The sequence below is a fragment of the Penicillium daleae genome (assembly GCF_028827525.1).
Source record: "Penicillium daleae strain IBT 16125 chromosome Unknown utg000002l_segment0_segment0, whole genome shotgun sequence".
Lineage (NCBI taxonomy): Eukaryota > Fungi > Ascomycota > Eurotiomycetes > Eurotiales > Aspergillaceae > Penicillium > Penicillium daleae.
Genome location: NW_026623150.1, coordinates 6,423,365 through 6,447,595, shown reverse-complemented (window position 1 = coordinate 6,447,595; position 24,231 = coordinate 6,423,365). Strand labels below are relative to the sequence as shown.

The 24,231-nt window shown below is 48.1% G+C and overlaps 7 protein-coding genes across 7 annotated transcripts; 4 read left to right on the top strand and 3 right to left on the bottom strand.

Annotated features, from left to right (window-relative positions):
* Positions 1-13: 13 nt before the first annotated feature.
* Positions 14-1,993, bottom strand: N7458_003206 (putative general amidase; the record flags this gene model as incomplete). The annotated part of the gene is made up of 6 exons (XM_056906589.1): positions 14-135; positions 196-286; positions 343-1,079; positions 1,142-1,283; positions 1,340-1,609; positions 1,676-1,993. The coding sequence occupies 6 exons, from the start codon at positions 1,991-1,993 to the stop codon at positions 14-16; spliced, it is 1,680 nt and encodes a 559-aa protein (XP_056770696.1).
* Positions 1,994-4,475: 2,482 nt separating this feature from the next.
* On the top strand, positions 4,476-6,299 carry N7458_003205 (uncharacterized protein; the record flags this gene model as incomplete). Its single annotated transcript, XM_056906588.1, has 5 exons — positions 4,476-4,536; positions 4,588-4,652; positions 4,715-5,815; positions 5,884-5,988; positions 6,051-6,299. The coding sequence occupies 5 exons, from the start codon at positions 4,476-4,478 to the stop codon at positions 6,297-6,299; spliced, it is 1,581 nt and encodes a 526-aa protein (XP_056770695.1).
* A 485-nt stretch (positions 6,300-6,784) lies between these two features.
* On the top strand, positions 6,785-7,720 carry N7458_003204 (class I SAM-dependent methyltransferase; the record flags this gene model as incomplete). Its single annotated transcript, XM_056906587.1, has 1 exon — positions 6,785-7,720. One exon carries the CDS (start codon positions 6,785-6,787, stop codon positions 7,718-7,720), a length of 936 nt encoding a protein of 311 aa, XP_056770694.1.
* A 1,531-nt stretch (positions 7,721-9,251) lies between these two features.
* Positions 9,252-10,331, top strand: N7458_003203 (alpha/beta hydrolase; the record flags this gene model as incomplete). Its single annotated transcript, XM_056906586.1, has 2 exons — positions 9,252-9,435; positions 9,505-10,331. The coding sequence occupies 2 exons, from the start codon at positions 9,252-9,254 to the stop codon at positions 10,329-10,331; spliced, it is 1,011 nt and encodes a 336-aa protein (XP_056770693.1).
* A 2,171-nt stretch (positions 10,332-12,502) lies between these two features.
* N7458_003202 (uncharacterized protein) lies at positions 12,503-16,487 on the top strand (the record flags this gene model as incomplete). Its single annotated transcript, XM_056906585.1, has 2 exons — positions 12,503-15,185; positions 15,241-16,487. 2 exons carry the CDS (start codon positions 12,503-12,505, stop codon positions 16,485-16,487), a joined length of 3,930 nt encoding a protein of 1,309 aa, XP_056770692.1.
* A 2,234-nt stretch (positions 16,488-18,721) lies between these two features.
* On the bottom strand, positions 18,722-20,137 carry N7458_003201 (putative integral membrane protein; the record flags this gene model as incomplete). Its single annotated transcript, XM_056906584.1, has 5 exons — positions 18,722-19,176; positions 19,239-19,303; positions 19,354-19,751; positions 19,826-19,930; positions 19,985-20,137. The coding sequence occupies 5 exons, from the start codon at positions 20,135-20,137 to the stop codon at positions 18,722-18,724; spliced, it is 1,176 nt and encodes a 391-aa protein (XP_056770691.1).
* Positions 20,138-21,338: 1,201 nt separating this feature from the next.
* Positions 21,339-23,973, bottom strand: N7458_003200 (uncharacterized protein; the record flags this gene model as incomplete). The annotated part of the gene is made up of 7 exons (XM_056906583.1): positions 21,339-22,287; positions 22,344-22,465; positions 22,527-22,577; positions 22,636-22,725; positions 22,784-22,984; positions 23,049-23,763; positions 23,819-23,973. The coding sequence occupies 7 exons, from the start codon at positions 23,971-23,973 to the stop codon at positions 21,339-21,341; spliced, it is 2,283 nt and encodes a 760-aa protein (XP_056770690.1).
* Between the last annotated feature and the right edge of the window lie 258 nt (positions 23,974-24,231).

Genomic DNA, 24,231 nt, shown 5'->3' with positions numbered 1-24,231 from the left:
ATGTTCCCAGAGCCTAGACTGTGCCTTTTAGGCATTGGTCAATCTGCTTGGTCATTTGCAAGCATTCTTCATCACGCAGGGTGGTTGTGAATACTTGAATGGAACATGGCGCGCCTTCGAGTTGCTCAAAATTATCTGTCAAATTTCGGATATTAGCAAAAGTCACCTCAACATGTATCGGCGTGGAACACTCACATGGAGGCGCAGTCTGATCCTCCTTAAGCTCGAAAGTTGCTTGGGCATCCGGCTCGCCTACTTTTCCAAATGGAATGACACACGATGGATACTGCGCTAGGGTTAGCATTCGAATGCACGGTGGAAATGGGATCGATTGTAACATACATCCAGACAATTCAAAAGAGTGGTATATGGCGCAATGGCAAACATGTCATGTGCCACTGCCGTGTTCTGAGCTGGAGGTGCAATACAGATATCCAGATCATGTCGTACCCACATTTTCCGGTATGTCTCGCGCAGCTCCGCTCGGCACGTATTGAGATAAGCCAGCTTTCCCATTCGGTCCAGTTCACTCAAGTCGGGCAAAGTCGACTTGACCGAGCCCTTTAATTTTTCAATAACCTTGCCAACGTGAACTAGAGACGGAATCGGGGGCTCTCCAGCCGACTTGATGTGCCCCAAGGCAGCTTGATCGAGACTGAAGATATTCCAGGAAATCTCATTCACCCGCACAATTTGGCATTCCTCAATGTCAAGGGGAATTAGCTTGTGACCGTGAGCCTCAAGTACGCGGGCCGCCTCGGCTAAAATTCTCCTGACAGGTGGGTGCAGAGGGAATGTCGGGCTCTCGGGAACGATGCCGATTCTCAAAATTGGCTTTGCGGATACCTGCCGCCACGGAATGTCGAGAACGGTGGAGTCGTAAAGGGCTGGCTGGGCGTTGAAAATGGACTTGAAGAATGTCTCAATACCATCCAGATCCAAGGAAAGTGGGCCTGCACAAGATAAAAGAAACTTCATCCCACTCGTTGTGCACACCCGCATTCCTCCATTTGGTATTCTTGCGGCACTGGGCCGGAACCCATATGTGCCGCAGCATAAGGCTGGAATTCGGACCGAGCCTTGAATCCAGGTGATTAGCTTAATGTTGAAAGTTAGATTGCAGATGTTCGGCTTATCATACCGCCAATATCAGTCCCCACGCCAAGTGGTGATCCTCGGAGAGCGATTAGAGCACCCTCGCCTCCACTGGAACCGCCTGGCCCTAGTGAGGTATTCCAGGGGTTCAGAGTCCTTCCAAAGACATTGTTATCAGAGTCAGCCGTCTACAATGAGAATGGATTAGTAAGGGGCCGTAGGAGAGGGGGTGGTGTCAGATTACCATCATTGTCTGGGGAACATTGGTTTTGACATAGATGACGGCTCCCAGTTTAAGGAGGATATCAACCAAAGGTGAGTTTTCTGTCGAAACCTCACCTAGGAAGGATACCATCCCGATCGTCGCCTCGGTCCCCTTCCTGTGGAAATTATCCTTGATGCTGACTGGAAGGCCATGGAGTGGCCCGGCCAATTGGCCTTGCGCCCGAAGATTGTCTAGATATTGCGCTCGCTCCTTGGCTTCTTCAAACATGGTCTCCGTGAGACAATTTACCTACATCAAGATGAGCACGACGTAGTTCTAAAAGAAGAGACAGAGAATAGGCTTGAATATACTAACCAGCTGTTGAGCGACAGCCGCGCGCTTGGAATAAGCAAGCGTTACTTCAACTGATGTCAAAGTACCGTCTGCCAAGGCAGAGAGAAGCTCAGAGATAGTGTAATCTTCTGTAATCCGCAGTTCTTGTTCAGTCAATATTCCTGACTTTCGAACGGCTTGGGATTTGATAAGATTGTTGTTCTTCTCCGACAATGGGAGCTGGAAGTTATCCAGGTAGTTATCCGGAAGTTTCCATGCTGCTGGGATCTTATCTGCGCAGACCTGTCGCTTCGTAGCTACTCTCTCCTCCCACGGGAGGTCTTGATTCACGGAACCCATTGTTGAAGTGCAGAAGCTGATTTGCAGTACTAGGAGAAGCGAAGCGCAAGGCTGACAAGCGAAGTACAGAGACAGGCATCTGACAGGCTCCTCGATAATTTATATGACATGTAGTCTGCTTAGTTTCGGGATCGGGACGACCAATGAGAGGTAGTTTGTATTGGTCATTGTTCTTGAATGTGGCGTGTCTCGAATCCAGTTACATCTCGAAATAGGCGACCCGAAGCCAAGAGGGTAGTATGCCTCGGCTAAACAGTGAGGAGAGATGCGGGGGGTCAGAAATAGTCGGCTATCAATGAAGCGATGAACCAGAAAAGATAAGACAGTGATCGGTATCAAACTTAGATTATGAGAAGCTAGCAAATTCGCCGTCTCATTCTGACTTTCTATTCGTTGGCCCTTTCCCCGCGGCTTTGTTGAGTTCGTGTCTCGTTCCGCCCTCCGCGTTTCGCCAACCGCCAAGCAGTTGAGCGTCGAAAGTAGCAGTCTATGCTTTTATCAACGGTGAGAAAGGGCTAAATTGCTACCAAAGTACTTTAGGTCTGAAAGCTAGCATGGACGCAATCTAGCCCCGGGGGCCAACCGTTGACTCACGTCCACCCTTCACGCCATTCTAGGGCGCTCCACCTTCTTCTTCTCCCTTAACCCACTCAGTGGATGCACTCGCTCACGATACTTCTCAGAAATGCCGCCTGCACTGGCCTGCGACCGGTGTCATTCTGTGAAAGCGCGTTGTTTAGCGGGAACTGTACGATGCTGCTATCGCTGTTATCGCCTGGGCCATTCATGCACATATTCTCGTCCCCGCGGGAAACGAGGTCGCAAACCCAGAGTCGCCACCCCCTGTTCTTTAGCCTTTGATGCTGCCAAGAAAGAGAATTACCAGCCCGAATCGGTACTTCAGTCGTCCACCATTCTACCCGGGGCAGATCCAGCTCATGACGAGGATGACCCCCAAATGCAAAAGCTGCCCCTTGTATCGACACTATATCGCGAGGGTGTGATCTCACAGATAACGGAGTATACGTCAATCCAGATATGTAACTTCTTTTCATTTGGGCCTCTTTTGAGTCTAGAGATGTGCCATATGATCCGTTCCCGATTGCAGGAAGCTCCCGCTCTTCTCCTGAGTCCGTACGCTGCGGTGGCCCGAGTGTTTCTTCGCAGCATTGCCAATACGACGGCCTGCCACGATGCAGATCTCTCTCACTGTGCATCGGCCTTGCAGGATCTTCGGAGGGCTGTGATTACCAAATCGGATTACGCCTGCTCATTTCTCTCTTTGGGGACTAGTCTGTTGACTTTCCATCGCCTAATATCTGGGGTATCAGCTAGTACCATTTGCCGGCATACCTTGTCACTGATTCGGCCATTCTATTACGCGGGGAAACTACAAGGATTGGACACTAGGGAGCTAGTGTGTCTCATCTTCTTAGACACAACTCAATCACTATTCCGGGCCCGCATCCCTGTGATTCAGCTCCAAGAGCAAGATCCTTCTGTGGTGAATCAGCATGCAGGCCTCTGTGGATCACTTCTTCCACTTCTCTATCGAGTGTGCGTTCTGGCTTCTGAAGTGAGAACGGGTGATGAAAAAGACATATCTCACTCTGCCACTTACGACACACTGTCAAAGGAGCTACAGGAATGGTCTCCTATTACCCCACAGTCTGTGTTGGAGCGGTTTTCACCTAACGAAATGTTCCTTCTTATCGCTCAAACAAATCTCCACCAAAATGCTGCTCTCCTAATACTCCATCGGCTGAGATACCCATTTGGAGAACAAGACACTGAGGCGGAAGCATTATCATCTTCAATCGTGGATTGTATGACCCATTGCCTTGATGTGGCCGGAAAATATCCGCCTAACATCACGTTGGTGCTATTGGTTGCCGGATCAGAAGTGCACGAAGAAGACAAGAGACAAGAGATACGATCCCTGGTCCTCAAAATTCACGGAGCTCATTTTTACCCCTTTATCGACAACTTGCTCATGTCCCTATGTCGCGTTTGGAAAGCCAGGGATCAAGGCACGGCACGCTATCTATTTTCTCTCTTTGAAAATAATCCAGACTTGAGTATTCCACTCTAGAGCCGAGATAAACGACAACTTTGAGTTACACTTTTTCTACCATGGTCCAGAATCAGATAAGAGTGGCGCCCAGGACTCTACCCAGGAGGTAATTATACTTGTATTAAAGTGTATTATGAGCCCCACTATGGGGCAAAATTACCAATTCTCCGTGCAATTGCAAGTGATCATTGGCTACATCGGCAATTTTGATTACCAAGGAGGTTGTATCAATTCCCTTCGCTATTATTGTTACCCCGCAAAAGTATATCGACAAGATATCGCATGGGAACTGCTTCGGATATCCCATGATAGCCTCCTTGTGGAAGATCATAAAAGGGCCTCGATTCCAGTCTTTCAGTGATCAGTATGTGAATATCACGAGCTTCAATCTACTCAATTGACTAGCACATGATGCCAGTCCACACACCTGAAGATGGATTCCCTCCCGGAACAATCTTGCTAGAAGACCGTGAGTCATCATTCACTTATTCATGACACTTCAACACTAACCATTACGAAGGAAACGCTCCTCAATCTGAATTGATTCTCAGTCCGACTCCCACAGATGACCCAGATGATCCTTTGGTGAGGCTTTTCTACTGACATATTGTTCCACCTTGAATCCGCCATTCTGACGCCTTAAATAGAACTGGTCTAAACTTCGGAAAGCAGTCAACTTTGCACTCACCTGTACATACGTGCTTTTCACGTTTGTCCTTATTGATATCAACAGTCTCGCATATCGGGGATACATCAAGGAGCTGGGTCTGACCTACGCAACGTTCAACATATCGAGCGGCTGTAACTTCGCAGGCCTTGCGATTGGGTGCCTACTATTGATCCCCTGTGTGCACAAATTCGGGCGACGTCCGCTATATCTTGTCAGCGCTACTCTACAACTCGTTTGTGCCGTCTGGTGGGCCAACTTCCATCATGCCGGGGAGTTGATCACCCTCAGTTTTCTGGTGGGGATCGCCGGCTCAGTCAGCGAGGCAATTGTGATGATCACCGTCGTCGATTTGTTCTTCGTTCATCAGCACGCTCGTATGAACGGAATATTCATCTTCATGCAAAGCCTTGGCGCCACCGGTGGCCCTGTCGTTGCAGGGTACATTGTCGTCTCTTTGGGCTGGAGATGGATGTGGAAGATTGTCGCAATTCTAGTCGGAGTCAACCTTCTTTTTGTACTTTGCTTCTTCGAAGAGTCCAAGTATGCCCCTACGATTGTCGGGCACTCGGCCTCTTCAAAGTCAACTGAATTTCTCGAGGACAAGGAAAAGTTCGACACAACTACAGAGACACAGCCAGTACAATCTGTTCAGGTCCAGCGCAGCCGCAAATCTATTCGTCAACGTCTGGCTTTTGTTACAAAAACCGATGTACCCATTTTACAGCACTTTCATCAGCCTCTGATCGTTCTTTTCTCATTCCCTGCAGTGGCATTTGCTGCCCTCACCTACGGATCTATTCTTTCCTGGTTCTCTGCCACTGTGTCGGCTGGGTCTTACTTTTTGATCGCTAAACCGTACAATTTCAATGCGGCTCAAATTGGCCTGTTCCACCTGGGAGGCTTCGCAGGCACTGTTCTAGCCACACTCACAGCACCACCACTGAATGATTGGCTTATTATCCGGCTGGCCAAACGAAATGAAGGTATCTTCGAGCCAGAAATGCGGCTGTGGATGATGTTCCCAGCGGCTGTTATAAATTCCGCCGGGTTGATGATGGCTGGCATTGGTCTTGCGAAGGTACGTTCATCCATATGGCCCTTAAAGTTGATACAATCTCCTAGAATTTGTTAATTGATCTTGTGTAGGGTTTACATTGGGCTGTCCTGGCTGTTGGAAACGGCATATTCGGCTTTGGTTTCATCGTCACTGCTGACGTTGCTCTCACCTATCTCACTGATAGTTATCCTGATGTACGAAACATCTCGACTATATATGCAATTTTACTAGAAAATAATTCGCCTTTTTTTTACAGATCCTTGGTGATGCACTCATAGCCGTCGTGTTCGTTCGTAACGGCTTAGCCATGGTCATTCGATTTTCGTTCACGGACTGGATCTATGGCATGGGCATTCAGAACACCTTCATCCTTATTGGAGTGATTGCTTTGGTCACTGCCATATTACCGGCCGTATTGGTGATCTATGGTAAACGGGCTCGAGCGAAGACCGCTGAGAAATATCGGGTCTATGCATCACGCCAACAAGTTGCAAGGGCTATATAGGGCGATTGCTACTTATGTGATTGGTTCTACGGAAGCGGGACACGAGGCTCCCAGCGGATCCATTCGCTGGTGGATGATGACGAGCGGGGCGCGCTTGAAAATGCTTTGGGGCAAGGATCGGACTTTGGAACAGCAGATAATTTGTTCTGACTCATTGGACATATATGAAGGCAAATACAATAGTTGTTCTAAGCGTACTTCACCGAGCCTTGGCCTGACTAAACTGTGGGGTTCACCCTGAAATCCGATCGGCCTACCGACCGAGAACATATCCACTTTCCAATTTGACATCTTTAGCCTATTTCGGAGATTCTGAAACTCGATTCCGCCGACAGTCAAGAGGACGAGGTGCCGCTATACCTTCAAGGGAATACGGGGTTCGGGCTTATTTTTGGCAACACCGACGAGTACTTGAACCCAGCATTTCTGCTCCTCGGCGCTAGAGATCTACAACCTAGTCTGATTCTTGGCACAGTTCGTTGACCATGTCTCAACCATCTTTCACTACAACCGAAAAGACTTTCAGCTCATATAATCAAGAGCAAGGAAAGGCTTATGCTGCCGGTCGCCCAGACTACCACCCTGCTCTTTACAAGTTCATTATTGACCAGCATGGCGCCACAAAAGGCCAGTTTGACACCCTCCTAGATGTTGGTACTGGTCCAGGCAACGTGGCCCGCTCGCTCGGCGTGCATTTCGCTCATGTTGTCGGATTGGATCCATCCGAGGGGATGGTCAGCACTGCTCGGTCCTTGGGAGGTACCACCTCCACGGCCGAACCCATCCGCTTTGACTTGTCCACAGCCGAAGACCTTGGAACAAACCTATCTCCACCAATCCAAGATGCTAGCGTTGACCTGATCACTGCCGGCAATGCGGCGCATTGGTTCGACATGCCTCATTTCTGGTCAACCGCCGCCCGTGTACTTAAACCCGGCGGCAGCGTGATTTTGTGGACCAGTGGCCGGACGGGCATACACCCCTCAGTCCCCAATGCAGCTGCCATCCAAGCAGAGATAGATCGTATCCAGGAAGAATATCTTGAGCCATATTTCGTCCCGGGAAATTGGCTCACTCGCAACCGATATAGTGATCTACCCCTTCCTTGGACTCTGGCGACTCCTATTAAGGAATTTGACGAAGCCTTATCCAGTCGGAACGACTGGGGTATGGAGAACGACTTCTACGCCATCAACCCCGAGGTGAACATGGACATGTTTGAGAAGATCACGGCCACTGGTAGCCCCGTGACTCGATGGCACCAGGCCCATCCCGAGACAGTTGGTACCGAACGTGATGTTCTCAAGATCTATCGGCGGGCAATTGAGCGCCTGCTACATGAGGCCGGTGTGGAAAAGGGCAAGGAAATGATAAAAGGTGCAACCCATGGAGTTGTTCTCGTTGTGAAGAAGAAACTTTGATTGGCTCTAGATACATGCTGGTTCGATCTCAATTTATTTCTCAGTCCCGAACGGCCAGTAGTAACCTGTAAGCGACAAAGTCTTTCCGTAATCTTGGCAACTTACTACTGTTGGATCCGCAAAACCCCTCCTTGAAACCCGCCTCAGTCGAGCCTGCTCCAGCGATCAGTCATTGACTGACATCTCCATTCAACAGAATGCTTTATACATGCTAGCTTATCATTAGCCCCACGGACTTTGTTTTGCTCTTTACTGTCTTGGCAACCAATTATGGGGCAGTTGATTGGCTCGCTCGGGTTCTTGACGTCGCCTATACATTTTTTAGATTCTGTGAATTTGAACTTGTGAAGAGAAAGGAAAGGGGATATTTCCTAGCACATTAGTTAAAAGGAAATTTGAAGATTACAATGATGGGTCATCTGGGAGCGCGAAGGATTTGGCCATTTTCTCCTAAGATCAACGCGAATTTCCTACGTTGAAGAACATTTGGGCCATCGGAAAAACGAAGGCTATTTGACTTTTGGAATCTTGCACCAATATTTACAAGAAGGTGACCAGCGGCCAAAGTAGGGCTGACCGAGAATTTTGAACGTTGAAACTTGATCAGCATTGTTGACAGAATTCTAGTATCCGACAAGAATTCCTTCTCAAGAGGGCCTCTATTCAGTCTACGTTCTCTGCATTATCCTTGGCTGCGTTGTTGCCGTTTTTATCGGATATTCCCTCGACTACATTGCGACGAATGGGTTTCGAGATTACCAAACAGCACAAGAAATGTCCATTGAGCAAAAGAGATACATGAGAGAGATGCGAGATCGGAGCACGATGAGACTGTTGGAGCAAGTACATTGGAGTGCGCGATAATGGGGAAATTAGCAACAACCAGTGCCAATCCAAACACTACTACAGATGGTCTGATTTCCTTTGTTTCTAGTAATACATTGATGTACTCATAATTGTTTTCTCAGACTGGAGATTATAGCAGCGATATGGTGGATACTATGGTCTCACCCAGGCTTCATCGAACATCTTACCGAGCACAAGCACATATTTGCCATCTTAAGGTAGTCCATCAAGTATACTTGCGCATGAACTATTTGCTACATTGGAACCAAATTTTTAGCTTGAATCCAATTTTCATCAGAGTACTCGTGCACTGGCAAGCATTTCACTTGCTGTCCCTGAGCCGCCGCGCATGGCTTCCTCACATTCCCATAATAATCAACCACCCATCATCCATGACTATCCCTCGAGAGTGATATAAATCTTAACTTGGAGTTGAATAGTAAACAACTGCTTTTTCCATAGAGGTAGGACCATTGCAGCTTCTCTTGCGTTCTAACAACTAAAGAGAAGATAGATAATTATGCATCGAATCATTCTCGGCTCCACATCCCGGCATTAACTTCACCCGGATGGCGGAAGTCGCGACAGTGCACTGAACCCCGCTCTTATGCCCTGGCTATCGATTTCCTTATTTCCTCTTCCTTCATCACAATAAACGAACAGCGTATTATCACCAAGGATGGACATGCAAGCTACTCCGCCTCGAGGCCAAACATTAGTCTATTCCACAGTTGATGGCCACAATATCAAGTTCGACTACTTCTTGCCGAGGACCGTTAGCGGAAGACTGCCCGCCGTAATCTACTACCATGGAGGAGGAATGACTGCCGGTTGGCGTGGCGGTTTCAATTTCCCAACTTGGCTGCACGGTATGTTTGCTGTAATCGACATTCCGGTCTTGCGATCGATCAGATAAAATTGACCTAAAGTCCCTGCAGATAACTGCCAAGAGAAAGGCTACATCTTTATCAGTGCAGATTACCGTTTGTGTCATCCAACTACTGCTTTGCATCAGATCGAGGATGCGAAGGCTCTGTTCAAATTCCTCGCTTCGGAGGACTTCAAGTATGCTTTACCGGAATCTGTTACACTCGACACAGATCGGATAGCAGTTACAGGTTTCTCAGCCGGCGCTTTCTCTGCCCGTGCAGCATGCATATATGCCGACCCCAAACCAGCAGTCCTCATGACAGCTTATGGCTCTGCTGGAGATTGGCTTCTTGATCACTGGACGGTCGGCCGACCACCTACCACCATCGCCAAGCTGGTAGATCTCGACGATGTCCCAAGGCTACTCGCCGACAAGACTGTTGTGAGTGAGGATAAGCCAACACAAGGCATGATGTCCAATCGTTTTGCACTCACAGTTCGCTGGGAGCTCGATGGAACTTTCCTTGATAACTGCCTAGGAAGACCTGGATTGGGTGCGAAGCTCAATAAAATTCCCTATGAGGAGCGAGCTGCTGCGATTCCCGAGAATCTAAAGCCGGCGTTCGTCCAGCTCTTCGTGTCTGAAAGTCATCCGCCAACCATCCTGGTGCACGGCACGGCAGATGAAGTTGTACCAGACCAAGAGAGTGTTCATCACCATGAACAACTGAAGAAACTTGGAGTCAAGACAGAATTGATTCTTGTGGAAGGTGCTGGACATGGACTTGTGGATTTGAAGAGTGGATTCCCGCCAAAGCCAGCAAAAGGAAAAGATGAGGCGTATAGAAGGGCTGCCGGGTTTATTGATGAGATTTTTGCGACTGTGAAAGCGTGAGGTGAATGGCTAGAGTCATCTGTTTGTTTACATCACAAGAATAGCGTGATGTCGCTTGATCTCTAAGATTACGACTAGGACTCCAACCGACAATTTTGTTCAATTCGGTATCACTTGCTCAGTAGTTGTTAGACTAATTCTGGTATGCCCGGACAACCCTCCTTGTGGTATATAATGCACCTCTGACACCAACGATAAGCGGGACAGATGACAGATGTCGTTGGTTGGATAATAATGACGAGCTATGGCTGGCCCCCGGAATATTACCTGCCAATGTTTTAGAACGTAGGGGTTCTGAGTATTTCAGCATCGAGGACATTATTGAAACCTCAACCGTACATCTTTGCTAAGTCCCTCCAGGGATAGGTACAAGGCATCGTGCAAAATCGAGACTAGATTCATGCATCCTGTGTTTTGTGGAAATTAGCTTCCAAATCTTGATTCTACAGTTCCGAGGTATCCGTGCGTTCCGCCGCCCCCGACCACGTACGAGTACGAGCCTTAGTGTTCCTTCACCAGCTTCACATGGCTGCATGGAGTACGCGAATCTTGCGCTTTAAAACCAATTCACCTCACGGAGTTGTAGTATTTTGGAAGATTAGACATCGTCTAATGAGGGTCTAACTGGGATCTATCACTAAAAAGTCCGCTTAATGCAAATTCGTTCGCTAGAGTCTGTATGATTGTAGAATCCTACAGTTTCATAGGGCCGATTGGTGGAATCTCGCGACTATGTACTCTACTGGCTCTGAAATCAAACAACTCGAATTTCGCCCAGCGAGCAGACGGCCTCTTTCTATCACAGCTCCCGAGGCCATGGGGTCCGTTTGTTTCCGGATGAGGATCGCCGTGCGTGTTTAATTTGGAATGAACCACAGAAACTGGAAATTATATTCTATATATTCTATATATTCATAAAGTATTCAACATTTGGTTCAAGAAATGATTTAGGTCACCCATAGTGCCAACTAACAGACGATTTAGGCCGTGGACTTCTCAATCAGGGCGATATGTACTAGTATACCCACGGAGATATCCGTTCCTTCCAGTTCCTCACCTTGTAAGTCCCCAGATCGTTTCTCTCTGTGGGTCTACCACTCAAGCTATTACCAAGGACTGCGATATTTTAGTAGTTCAAGGATGTGTGCCGCACGCACAGAGAGGAGCGATGTGGGTCTACGGCACGGATAAGGGAGAGCAACCCTGCAGATTACCACGCGCTAAGCTTTGCTAAGCATCTTAAATATCCTAGCTGATGTAACCCAATGCGAGCCTCCCTACTAATGGTATGCTGATTGGTTAATGGGGAGAGCGATACCGCCAGCTAAGCTTCGCTAAGCATCTTGAATGTCTTCCACGGAGTACTCCGTAACCAGACTCGAGATTCTCTATTAGGGGTATGCTGGTTAGTTAACGGGGAGGCCGAGACCGGACGCTAACCCTTGCTAAGCAACTTTATTGTCCTCAGTACCCGGTGTACTCCATAAACTAACCCGAGATATTTCCTACTGGGAAAGGGACAGTACTACCGCGAAATTACTCCCGGTAATGAACTCCCGGCCCCTCTTGCGGGCATTAGCCGGAGTGTTGGACTCAAACCCAAAACTGAGGTAATGGACTTCATATTATGGTAAGTGGTGGTAAGTGGTGGTAAGTGCAGAGATCAAATTCTACTCACTGGCAAACTTCAATCAAGATTTCCATACCAAGTTTCACTCGGTCTCAATTGTGGTAGGGCCAGGTTAAAGGAGCATGTCTTTCTTAGATTCCTCGAAAATTGTCACTTAACGTGTACTATTTCAGCTCTGGGGGTCTTGAAATGAATGTTAGGTAAATGGGGCCGCCCCGGGGGCGAGCTCGTACCGAACGTACTAAACGTACTAGTGCAGGGGCAATGTAGAAAATTCATGGGTTCCGAATATGGATTCTACGGACTTCTACAATGTCATTCTCCCCACAAGTCTACTTGTCTGATCATTAGGACTTAGGTATAATTATGGTTGTAGTGTCCATAGAAAAGTCCAAGGGAGAGAATCAAGTAATCGATCCTTCTGGCCTCCGGGGCTGCTCACCTGGTTTTCTACCCAACCTGTCACTCTTTTCTTCTATTCCATTGCATAAGATATCACCATTCCATCATTTCTCAAATTGATAAACCATTCTTTACAACAATGCGGTTCCTGTGGGTGGCCACACTGGTCACTGCTCTGCCATTTGTGCAGGGAGCAAGCAGCATTGTCGAAACAAAAAGGCTCGGAAGACCCAGCATCTGTCCTGATCCATGCTCTGACTACAATTCGGGTCAGTGGTTCTTGTACACTTCCCCATCCAAGGTTGCGGAATGCAACCAAACGATGCTCTTGGATTTCACAATCCATAAGCCATTGAACAGCAGCCTGTCGCATCCTACCGTGCGCGCATGCTTGACCTCTGGCCTTCAATCCATATCTCACTCCGATGTCGAAACTGGAACCTCGTGCAGAGGTGTTGCCAAACAGGCATTTACCCAGGAGGTAGGGATCACTGGAACTAGCTCCTCGTCTGAAGAGTCAAACCAAGGAGTTGATGCTCTTGGGGACATCCAAACCTATATGACTGGGAACTGTCTTAAAGGCTCCATTTTTGCCGTTGCACGAAACACAGCTGCAGGAGTTTATGTGGGCGGCAGTGTTTCCGATCCTCGAAACATCCAGGTTGCAATTCAAACAACAATCAGTTATCTTGAGTCCAGCAATCAGGCAAATGCTGTGTTTCAATTGTGTGGCTCAGACGCCAACAGCACCATCGGTGTTGCTGTGAGTTTGACTGGTGACCTTTCTGCCGTTCAAGGTCACGTCCAGACATGGAGCAACGGCCGTTGCATCTCGGACCTTGCTGAGAGTATACAATCTCAAGCTTCAGTGTGGTCTACCCACAATGTTTCTTCACATGTTTATCCATCTTCAAACGGCACCATTTCGTCTAGGTCTCCAAAACTGAAGCAGCCATCCTATCTTGACCGCCGGGCCACTTGCTCTACCATACAGGTAAACCAGGGGGATGGCTGCCCAGAACTAGCAACAAGGTGTGGTATTAATGCTGCCGACTTTACCACATACAATCCAGGTTCCGACCTATGTTCAACTTTGAAAGCCGGTCAACACGTCTGCTGCTCATCTGGTACTTTGCCCGACTACACTCCCTCTGAATATGCCAACGGAACTTGCTACACACATTGGGTTCAGTCCGGCGACCTCTGCAGCTACCTTGCTGCAGCGTATGATTTGACTGAGGATCTTATTGAAGAATACAATACCGATACATGGGGTTGGTACGGCTGCGGTGACTTGCAACTCAACCAAGGAATTTGTCTTTCTGAAGGCACTTCTCCACTGCCTGCTGCAGTCGCAAATGCTGTCTGTGGACCGCAGGTGCCTGGAACCGATTTCAGTGGCACTAGCGACGCAAATGATTGGGCCTTGCTGAATCCTTGTCCTCTTAACGCTTGTTGTGACGCCTGGGGCCAATGCGGAATAACTCCCGATTATTGCAATGGCACATTGGCTTCGACAGGTGCCCCAGGAACCTCTCCTCCTAATTCCAACGGATGCGTTTCCAACTGTGGAACGGACATCGTCAACAATGATTCTGGCCCCGAATCCTATATGAGCGTCGGGTACTTTGAGGCTACGAATGGTAACCGGCCCTGTCTCAACATGAACGCATTCAGCATCAATCCCGATTCATTTACCCACGTTCACTTTGGATTCGCCAACATCAGCTCCGAATTTGAAATCGATATTTCGGGCGCCGAAGAGCAGTTTACGTATTTCCAAGAGCTATCTAACGTCAAGCGAATTGTGTCTTTTGGTGGTTGGGACTTCTCAACTGATCCAGATACATATGCAATTTTCAGAGACGGTGTCACTGAAGCTAACCGTGGCACCCTCATTGATAAAATTGTCTCTTTCGTTATTGAAAATGATCTTGATGGTGTCGATTTTGACTGGGAGTACCCCGGAGAGCCCGATATCAAAGGCATTCCTGCTGGTAGCGCGGATGATGGCACGAATTATCTGGCGTTCCTTTCAGACCTGCGAGAGCAGCTGCCGGGCTCATCGATCTCGATCGCTGCTCCAGCATCATTCTATTATCTTCAAGGATTCCCCATTGCCAACATCTCGGAAATTGTTGACTACATCGTCTACATGGCATACGACTTGCACGGAACATGGGACCTTGGAAATGCCTGGGCCCAGCCTGGTTGTTCAGCGGGCGACTGCCTATTCTCCCACGTTAACTTGACAGAAACCATGTGGTCCCTTGCCATGATCACCAAGGCGGGTGTTCAGGCTAAGAAAGTCACAGTGGGCGTTTCTAGCTACGGCCGATCATTTGAAATGACAACGGAGGGCTGCACTGGCCCATCATGCACGTGGGATGCTGCCGGCCTAGCTGGTGAATGTACTGGCACGGCAGGATATCTTGCTAACGCTGAAATCAACGAAATCCTGAGCGATAACCCCAGTGCGACCAAACTTTTCGATTCAGGAAGTGATTCTGACATCCTGGTGTACAACGAGACTCAGTGGGTGGGATACATGACCAGCACGACCAAAAGCACCCGTGCGTCGTACTACAAATCGCTGAATTTTGCCGGTACCACTGAATGGGCCATAGATCTAGAGACCTTCACGCCCTACGATGCGGCTCAGCTAAATCAAGAATGGAGCACCATCTCGAAGAGTTCCGGTCTCTCGAGTCTTGGCCAGTGTATGACGCCAAATCCACTGAACACGACTCAGGTTGCAATGATGTCTGAATACCTCAATCTTGGTCTAACATATATTGACTATGTATTGAGCGGCTATGATGGTATGTAAAAAATCCTTGGTTCTGGTGGACGACGCTAACCTTTCTTTACCTCCAGCGGACGTGGAAAACTGGCTTGACTCGGTGACAGGAACGAAATACAATACTGAGGGTTGCATGGACTTTCCCACAGGGGTTTGCGAAATGCCCAATCCTTCTGACTGCAGTGACGGAACAACTCCTCCTGAAGTCTGGTGGGCGCAGATCATCGCGGCTACTTTCTACGCCAACCTCCAGCAATATTATGCTGCGTTCCAACCCGCGTCAGCCATTGCAACACTTGAAATTCCCAGCATCGCATCGAACTTTACTCCCAAGGCGTCAAGTGCATTCAACGTGGGCACTTTCTTTTCGGATGTGGGATCTGCTCTTGACATCGGAGGCAATTTCCTGGGCTCCGTGTCAGGATATGACGAGCTGAACGAGGCTGTTGGTATGGCAAACACTTTCTGGGGTCTCTTAGATACCAATGGCCAGACTTTGCCCGATGAGTCCACAATTGAAGCAATCCTGGAGAAGGTCATGGAGAATGTTTACAGCGCTGCTGTGACTACATTCACCCAGGTTGCCACACACGCCTTCATCTACCCTGGCAACTTGACCACGTACCCTTCATATCTGATCAGCGGTCCCTACAACACCACTGTCGCCAATTTCCTTTACAACATGAAGCCCATCTATGTCGTCGACTCCGTCAACTGGGCATCCATGGCAACCAAGGTCAACTCAACGATCCAACAAGCTCTTGCTGGTGCAGCGCTCGGAGCAGCAGACCACTACGTGATCAAGTTCAGTGCTGAGCCCGATGATTGTACAAACACAGGTGACTACCTCATTGATAACATCTGCTACTCGATCGGCTGGCCTGGTGGTGATACATGCGAGTATGGATGGGGTGATGGCATAGCAATTTCTCAGTCAACCCTCGACTCACTGGATGACTACGACATTGACATCGAAAAAATGATTCTCTCCTCGGAAGCTTGTCAAAACAAGACAGGATCTTATTTCGGGGCCATTGTTGGAGGGTCACCGCCAAACGTCACCGATGGCTATCCGGATTGCTTTTTCAATTTGCCTATCCTGCAAATGGATCCAGCGGATCTCACACTTACGGGCTATGATCAAAGCCCTTGTAACTATCGTGCATTAAACGGATCTGCCAGTACACCAATCGTTGGGCAAACCTATCTGCCAGATAATTTGGTCGACTTTTTCGATACGGACGCTTGTACCTGTGCAGGTGTATACCCGGGAGGAGGTTCAGTGTGCAAGAGAGACCTGTATGGCAGGACCGTGTGTTGATGAGATCGAATGCTTTGAGAAGTCGCATGGGATCATCTAGTAGGTGGATCATGCTCAGACCTCCAGGGATAAACAAGGTGACGAAGGGTTCGGGATCTTTGAGGGCATCCGCGATAGATAGATTGGTGGATAAAGTCTTGTGATGGAGACTCCTCTTTTCATTCATTGCCTTTGTTCGTTTCTGCGGGACCTTCCTGTTTCTTCCTGATGCTTCTCTGCAGGATGCAGGTTACCGCCTTTATTCGATGGCCTATAGAGGCCGTGGTTGCCTTCCCGACATCCTGCCTTCTTTGAGCCAGATCTCATATATTGCAAGAGATTGACCTACCGTCCTTTCTAAATCTACCTGTTTCCTGTTTGTAGACGTAAAGTGACGTCTTTTAAGTCTCCATTCTATATACACACTCCAAGGAAAACAGAATGAGCTATGTAAGTCGAGTTGGCCGAGGTAGTACATGTCGTGTATCTTGACGGCTGTCACAATAAAGACTGATAAAACTCAAGGTCCAAGTCACTAGTGGTCGCTAGTGATCTAAGTGTTATCGTCCGTCATAAACCCCATCCAATCTTGAGGATCCGATGACTCTAATTATTCTTAGTTAATGAATACCAGGTCAACTTTTCACTCAAGATACTTCACTCTGTAGCGTGTCATGACGGGCATAGATGTTGTGAAACTTATTCGCTTAGTTCACGATTTAAGAGTTCACTCAATTCATAAACGGATCAATGATTTTTTTGCCCCTAACTCTAAGGGTTGGTTGTACAGAGCATTTTACATCTTGTGATCGAATCACTCCGAGCGCGAACTGTTATTCGAAACTCACCGAGCCGCAAAAATTATCAAACAATTTCTCCTTCTACATAAGCAGCAGCTACGCAAATAGGCATTGATATGATGAAACCATATTATAAGGATTCAACGATAGGTTTAAGCGGGTATACAGTCATTTCTGTGTTGATTATCATGTGAGTTACTCTTTCATGCCTACTCTGAGAGCGCGGTGAGGACGGCGATGGCTAAAACTCTAGCCGACGGTTGAGCTTTCAGCGGCGCCCACGCTCCTGTGACGCTACTGCGACTCTTTGAATTGTTCGAGCTATCCTATGCATCAAAAACATGAAAATACTGCTCACAAGCCAGTAGAAAATCTGTGAGGATGACTTGATTGTTCACTGTCAAGGGTATATTTGGAGTATCCAGGTATAGCTGATCTGTGCAGATCGCCGAATGGGAAAAGATCCTCGCCAAAAGCAGTTATTGTCTGGATATCTGGAAGCCATTCAATCCTTCACGAGCAAGAAAAGATGGACTTTTTTTGCAACAATCAATACCGAGTGTGATAGACGGGCGAGCGCATGAACAGAAATATGTTGGCTCTTGTCCAGCCACAGTGCGAATTCTCAACGCTTCAACCTCAGCATCCTATCTGGGTTGCTATTTGTGTGGCTCACCATTCGATTCTCCTCGGAATAATTAGATCTCTCAAGTGCATAAAACGTGAGACAGTACTAGAGTACATACTGAATATGCTCCACCCTACGACTGCCGGCTCGGCAATAAATTGAGCCTGAGATTAACAACAGGGGTCTCCATCAACACCTTGACTCGCCAAGCGAGGCTCCATTTATCAAAAATTTCTAAATTAATTGAGGAGGTTCATATCGAGTCTAACGTTAAAGGCGTAGAGGCCCGCCACCTATGCCTCGATTGTCAAAGCCTTGCCATATTTACTGAAGCTACAGATCTGCAGGTGGTGATAAGGCTAATTTTGGGAATCAGATAAGCGTGAAAAAAAGGGGGAAAAATCAGAAATTCTAGCGCGAGAGCTATGACCAGAGAAAATTTGAATCTGTGAAGCCCCCTCGATGATCTTTCCTATTGTGGCAGAAGCACAGATGCTGCGACACCGCTCCTTCGTTCCACCTTGACAAGCTGAACCCAAAAATAGATAAATTAGCGTCGATGTCACGATATCAAGACTTCCAGAGAAAGAACATGTTCATCATGTCTTTGTACATAGCATAGGCGCAGCAAGATTCGAATACAAGAATGCAAGGCTGGGGAATTATCCTGGGTTTGGAAGCATTCCTCTGTAAGTAATGGCAATATGGCTGAATAACACGCCTGAAGCCGCGGGTCAGTGTCTAGAGATATGATTAAAGTATACTGTGATAAAGAGGATGCTTTTTTGGGCATGATATTTCGATTCATAATATTTATTCAGTACAGACTATACATGTTCCCTCGCCATGCGATGAGAACCCTCTGCATCATAGCCATCAGTAGTTTGTGTGACTTCGAATGTCCGATGGATGCCGATATCCATTTTTCTTGAGGTCGGGAGTTGTTGCTCCATAGTGAGTCTTTCCTCACTGCTGCTGGGGCTAGTCGAGCCGCCCCATGTCAACTCCGTATCCCTCTGACTTTCAATATTCGTCACCATGACTGCCAATTTATCCGGCCTCAAGCTCTTTTGCCCAGTTCCATCCACCGAACCAAGTGGCACCGGTCGGGAGTTGCTGTTTGCGCCTAGACGGCCAGAGTTGGGAAACCCAGAAGGATATCTTGAGTCGTTTCGGGAACCAAGCCATTGCCGGAGCAAGGGTCGGAGCGTGGCGAGACTACCAGCGGTGATACCTAGCCCAGCCTCGATGTTAGACCAGACAGCAATTTGGTAAGTCGCATCTGAAGGATGTTAGTAAACCAAGCAGCAACCCGAGAATGCCGAAGGACAGCAGGTTACGTACAGAGGAAGTCCTCATCGGCAAATGTTTTCACAAATGGGAAACGAATGATCACGGCGGAAGAGGCACTAAAGATGGTCAGCTTCATATCTCGATAACCTGGACCGAGTATACTCACACGCAAGCCATGCTCAGAATGCCAATAACAGCTAATTTCGCCTCTCGCTTCATATGAAGTTTGGAGACCAGGAAAATAGGCAGAATGCCAACTGTGAAATCACAAAGCGCAGCAAACGCACTGTAGATGTATGTCATGACGATGATGATGTTGATACTGATGCAGTAGCCTTCAATCGATGGATCCAAGGCGGTTCTGGTCCAGAAGTATGAGAGCGGCTTGCATTGCAGTAGCATAAGGAAGAAGAAGACGAGTCCAGCGAGGACTGTGAGGACCATGACTGTATAGAGGGTCCAGATGTGGGTTCGTTTGACGGTAATTCGCATAAGGAAAACGCAGATAGAGATTTTGCATCCGATGGAAGCAAAGCAATAAGCAACTTCGCAGAGCCACCAATACTATTATCATGTTGTTAGGTAAGTCTCGGGTTTGCAAGGAATCCAGGCTCGTCTCTGTCATCACTCTTGCTCACCTTCATTGCTGTCACTCGTTGGTGTGCTGTAAGGTGCTCGAATTTCCGGCCAGTGCCATAGAGTGTGCCACCAATCATGCAAGCAGAAAACATGACGTAAAATAACTGTCCAATATGAATTTTTCATGTTCTCAATGAGAGGAACAAAGATGGACTTACAGCGGCGAACACCATTGCACCATCATCCCAACCAAATGCTTTCACGACCCATCCACGTACATAGCAGCGCAGCATGACCGCTATGGTTGCTATCGGCATGAAGACAGCCGCAACCGTCTTGACCGCCAGGACTCTCTGATCCTCGTCCGACATCCTGTCAGATTGTCCTCCGTGTGTGACAGGATGAAGGAAAGTTTGCGTTTGCGGAACTGGGTTTGTGGGGAAGAGAACGATTTAATAAATTGAGCTGCAGGCCATTGATTAGCGCGGCCTGGAAAGTGCCAACTGCTGACTGAGATTTTCTAGTCTTCAGGGGCGGCATCTAGCCAAGATGCGAGTGGCCTGGTCCACGCAGTGGCGAATCATCAGAAGTGATCGACAGAAACATCGTTGTGTGGAAACTTGCCAAAACGAGCCTCAAACGAGGTCAATCATAATCTTAAAGGGCTGTTTTACACCGGTGGAGAGCTTTTTTGACGTGCCGAACGGGCATATGGCATCGCGTACGCCGTAAAGCCCGAAAAGCCAGGTGCCGTACAGTTTGTGCACAAGGAAATGGGTCTTCTGAGTGCCGAGGCGGTCATTTCTCGTGGGAGACTGGAAGGAGCATTTACCTAGTGGGCGCCGTCGAACTTGGCGCGGCTTGACGACCAATGTTGATCCACTAGACACGGCCAAGGCCTCCCGAATGGGCACAGCCCCCGCTTGCAAAAACCTAGGGCGTCAAAATCAGTTCCGGTGGCTTGTTTATTGGCGTTTTTCTCGCAGAAGAATAGGACCCGAATGCCTGGAATCATCAGGGACTTGCAGGGTGGAGAAGAAGAAATGAGACATACTGTGGATGATTGATAATGCATTGTCCGAATCTTGGAAAGTCGATCATATTGGGACCCATGGAAAAGAATTGTAGCTGTCATCTTCCATCTATAGGTACGTCAAGGTGCCATCTATACCTGCCACTATCAAATCGCGCGGTGATCTACGTCGACCTAAACACTACTCAATTCTTCCACGAGCTTACTGTGCTGTTGTTACTCTGAAACACGAAAAGTGTCGCTCCCGAGCTTCCTCTGAGGGAATAGTGTTTTCCAACCCGAAAATGAGTGGCCCTAACCCTGATCAAGTCTAGCGTCGGGGTAGGGAAACATCAACCCAGCGAGTTGGCGTCGGGCGGTCGAAATCCAGACTTTGGGCCGTTGGGCTACCCAGGGGAAAGGCTGGGAGGACAAACTTTATCGAGCATGGCGTTTTCCGAATTTACATATTAGAGACCCGTCTGATCATGTGGAAATGGGGGCTAGCATTTAACCTTCCAACCTTCTTCGAGTCAATACATACTTCGCTAGGTCACTATTTAACTCTGCGTCTCCTTTAAGAGAAAACTTAATTGCTCCGCAAATTTTCTTGACAGGCCCCAGTGACCAATCCGGTGGAGGAGGTCAACAAGTCCACAGAGCGTGCTAGACTCCGAGGTCTTTGGTCTCGATGTTCGATAGCCATTCGCTTCGAAAAGGAGAGCCTGACTGTTAATCTTTAACCGGGAAAATTCGGGAAACTCGACGTTGGCAGTGGGCGGTGTTGCCAGGTCGCTAGGATCGACATCCAGCCCGTACTCGGAGTACGCATACCACACGGTAGCTGCCCGATACAACGCCCTAGGGACATGGATCGCCGGCTCCATTCCTAACGGGGTAGTTTGAAGCTTTCGGAGAATCATTGCCCCGTGTAAAGCACAACGGCGCGCATTAGGGGAAGCAGCCCATTGGTGAGCATATTGACGATAAAGTGCTGATTCCTCGAATCCTTCTCTGCCAATCGCAAGTTCGAGTCGATCAAAGTCAACCAAAAGAGAGATAAAGGCTGAGTGCCAAAGTACCTCGAGGCAGAATGGATCGTTGGTAGGGGAGTCTTCCTTCTCATGAAGGTACTGGTCGAAGAATTGAATCAATTGATATTCGAATCGTGTGGACATGTTTTGATCTCTGGCAATGTGGGAGGTTCTTGTCTCTGCAATACGGGCATTGATCCCTTCCAGCGTAATGTACCGTTGAAATCCATCTGGCAGTCCAGTATCGAGCGGCAAAGTGCCAGATTCCGCGACAACGGCATTAGAGTTATCTTGATTCAAGCTTGAGCGGTCCTGTTGACGGCCCAGAGCTATCTTCCATTGGGCGGCATTCGCAGCGACCCACAGCTCATGACTTCCGGTCAGAGGCAGCAAGGACTCTTCATGCTGGAGGAGAGGATGCGTCAAGACCAATTCCGAGATCTCTGTGTCAAGAATGTGAAGACCTGCTGCCAGACTGCGGGTAGGGCCTCGTGTCAGCAAATCACTTCATGCCGATCAAGAGCCACTTACCGAACTTGCTCTTCCGACTGGGCCCAGGTCCTCCATGATTCTTCTGGGCTACGGGTCTGAAGATGTGCCTCCAGATAATCCGTCGCCCGCCGAACCTTAAACATCTTGTATATTCGAGCCCACTATACAACGGCATCATTAGGCTCATCAATACGTAAAAAGCCCATGGTGGTCCAGACTTACAGTAGCGACAGTACCATGGAATGTCTGCACGATCAACAGGTTTCTGGGCTTCTGTCTGGTAGGTAAGTTGTTGATCAAGCCCAATAATCAGGCTTCCACGGAAACCTACCCCTGAAAGCATGGCGAATGTTTGTCCAATCAGGGCAGCTTGTGTCATTGCAAGTGCCTCGCCCTTTCCGCTCAGGAGATATTTCTCCCACTAGGAACGGTTAGTGGATCTAATCCACAATAAGAGTAAACTAGACATTTGGACATACCGAGGCTAGGATGGCTTTGTTGAGTCTCTCGAAAATGATAGATCCCTGAGTCACAGCATAGTTGGAGCCTACGAAAAGACTCCCTATTGAGCATATAGACAGCAGTAGAAGAGAACTTTTTGCCGAAGGTCGAAATGTAGGTGCATGTACAATTGGAAAGATTGGATTGAATCGTGTGAAAAATAGCTGAATGCACAGATTCTACGATCCTGTTAATTCTATCCAAGCAAAGGTAGGGATTAAGGGCGTGTAATTGTGTACTCACCAAGAAGTCCGTAGATGGTAATGGCTCGGTTGGCACACGTTGTTGAAGCCTCTGCGACAGCGTTTGTCGGTATTGCTCGTCCAGTTCGACTTGCTCTTGAGTAGCCTCGGGTGTGATGTAGCCAGACTTATGTGTCCCAACATATGTGAACCATAGTTGCCGGACTTGATCTTCCTTGCGCTCTGAATGAGGTTCTCCCAGTATTTGTATTGTGATATCGGTGCTGTCCTCATTTGCTGTGTAGTCGGGTGAGAAAAATCCAAGCGTGCTTGCCATCACCGAAGAATTCAAAGCATTTAGGTCGAAATGCTCGTCTGCAAGCCATGTGGGAACTTGAGAATACGGGTTGAAATGCAGAGAATCTTCTATACTGGAATCGAAGATGTTATCCAGTGGTGTAAATAAAGGAGCTTGAGCGTTGATTTGGCTTTGGGCATTCTTTGGAGGTTGCACGATTGTTTCAAGCCATACGGGCAGACGAGCTTGGGTGTGAGAGGCAGCAGCATGCTGACTGGGTGACAGGGAGCTTGCTGGTGTTTGATGGGTTGGGAATGATGGAACCTGATCCATATCATTCTCAACAGAGGGCGATTGAGAACCCCCAAGGATTTGATCCGAGTTCCCATAAGCTTCTAGAGATGAGGTCCTAATGTCAAAAGTTTGGCCATCCTTGCCTTCCGTAGAATGTACTCTGCCATGCCGCAGAAGGGAGTCACTAAAGCTGCATCAGATACACATTTTCATTCAAAGCATTGTGTAGAATTACTGACTGGCGACTGAAAGTCTTGCCACATGTCACACAACCAAACGGCTTTTCCTTGGTATGCGACCGAATATGGCGAGATAGGTGTTCTTCCTTCGAGAATGACAATGAGCACCATGGGCATATTCGCTGTCGCTTGACCCGACCCCGTGTCTTTGGCATAATGGTCTGACTGATTTAGGCTGCTTTAGTGCGAGTGGATGGTGCAGAGGGAAAGCTTTGAGGGACCGGCAGTTTGCGGGACCTCTTTGTAGCCCCGCATTATGTACCCCAGGTCCCGCATTCCAAACTCAAAAGCTTCTCAAATCATCGTGGCATAAAACTGAGAAAGGCTATTGTTCATAAGCGAAGAAATTAAACGCTCAGTGCTTTGGAGATTGCCTTTTAAAGTCTTTTCCTCCTGGAAGTTGATGTAGAGAA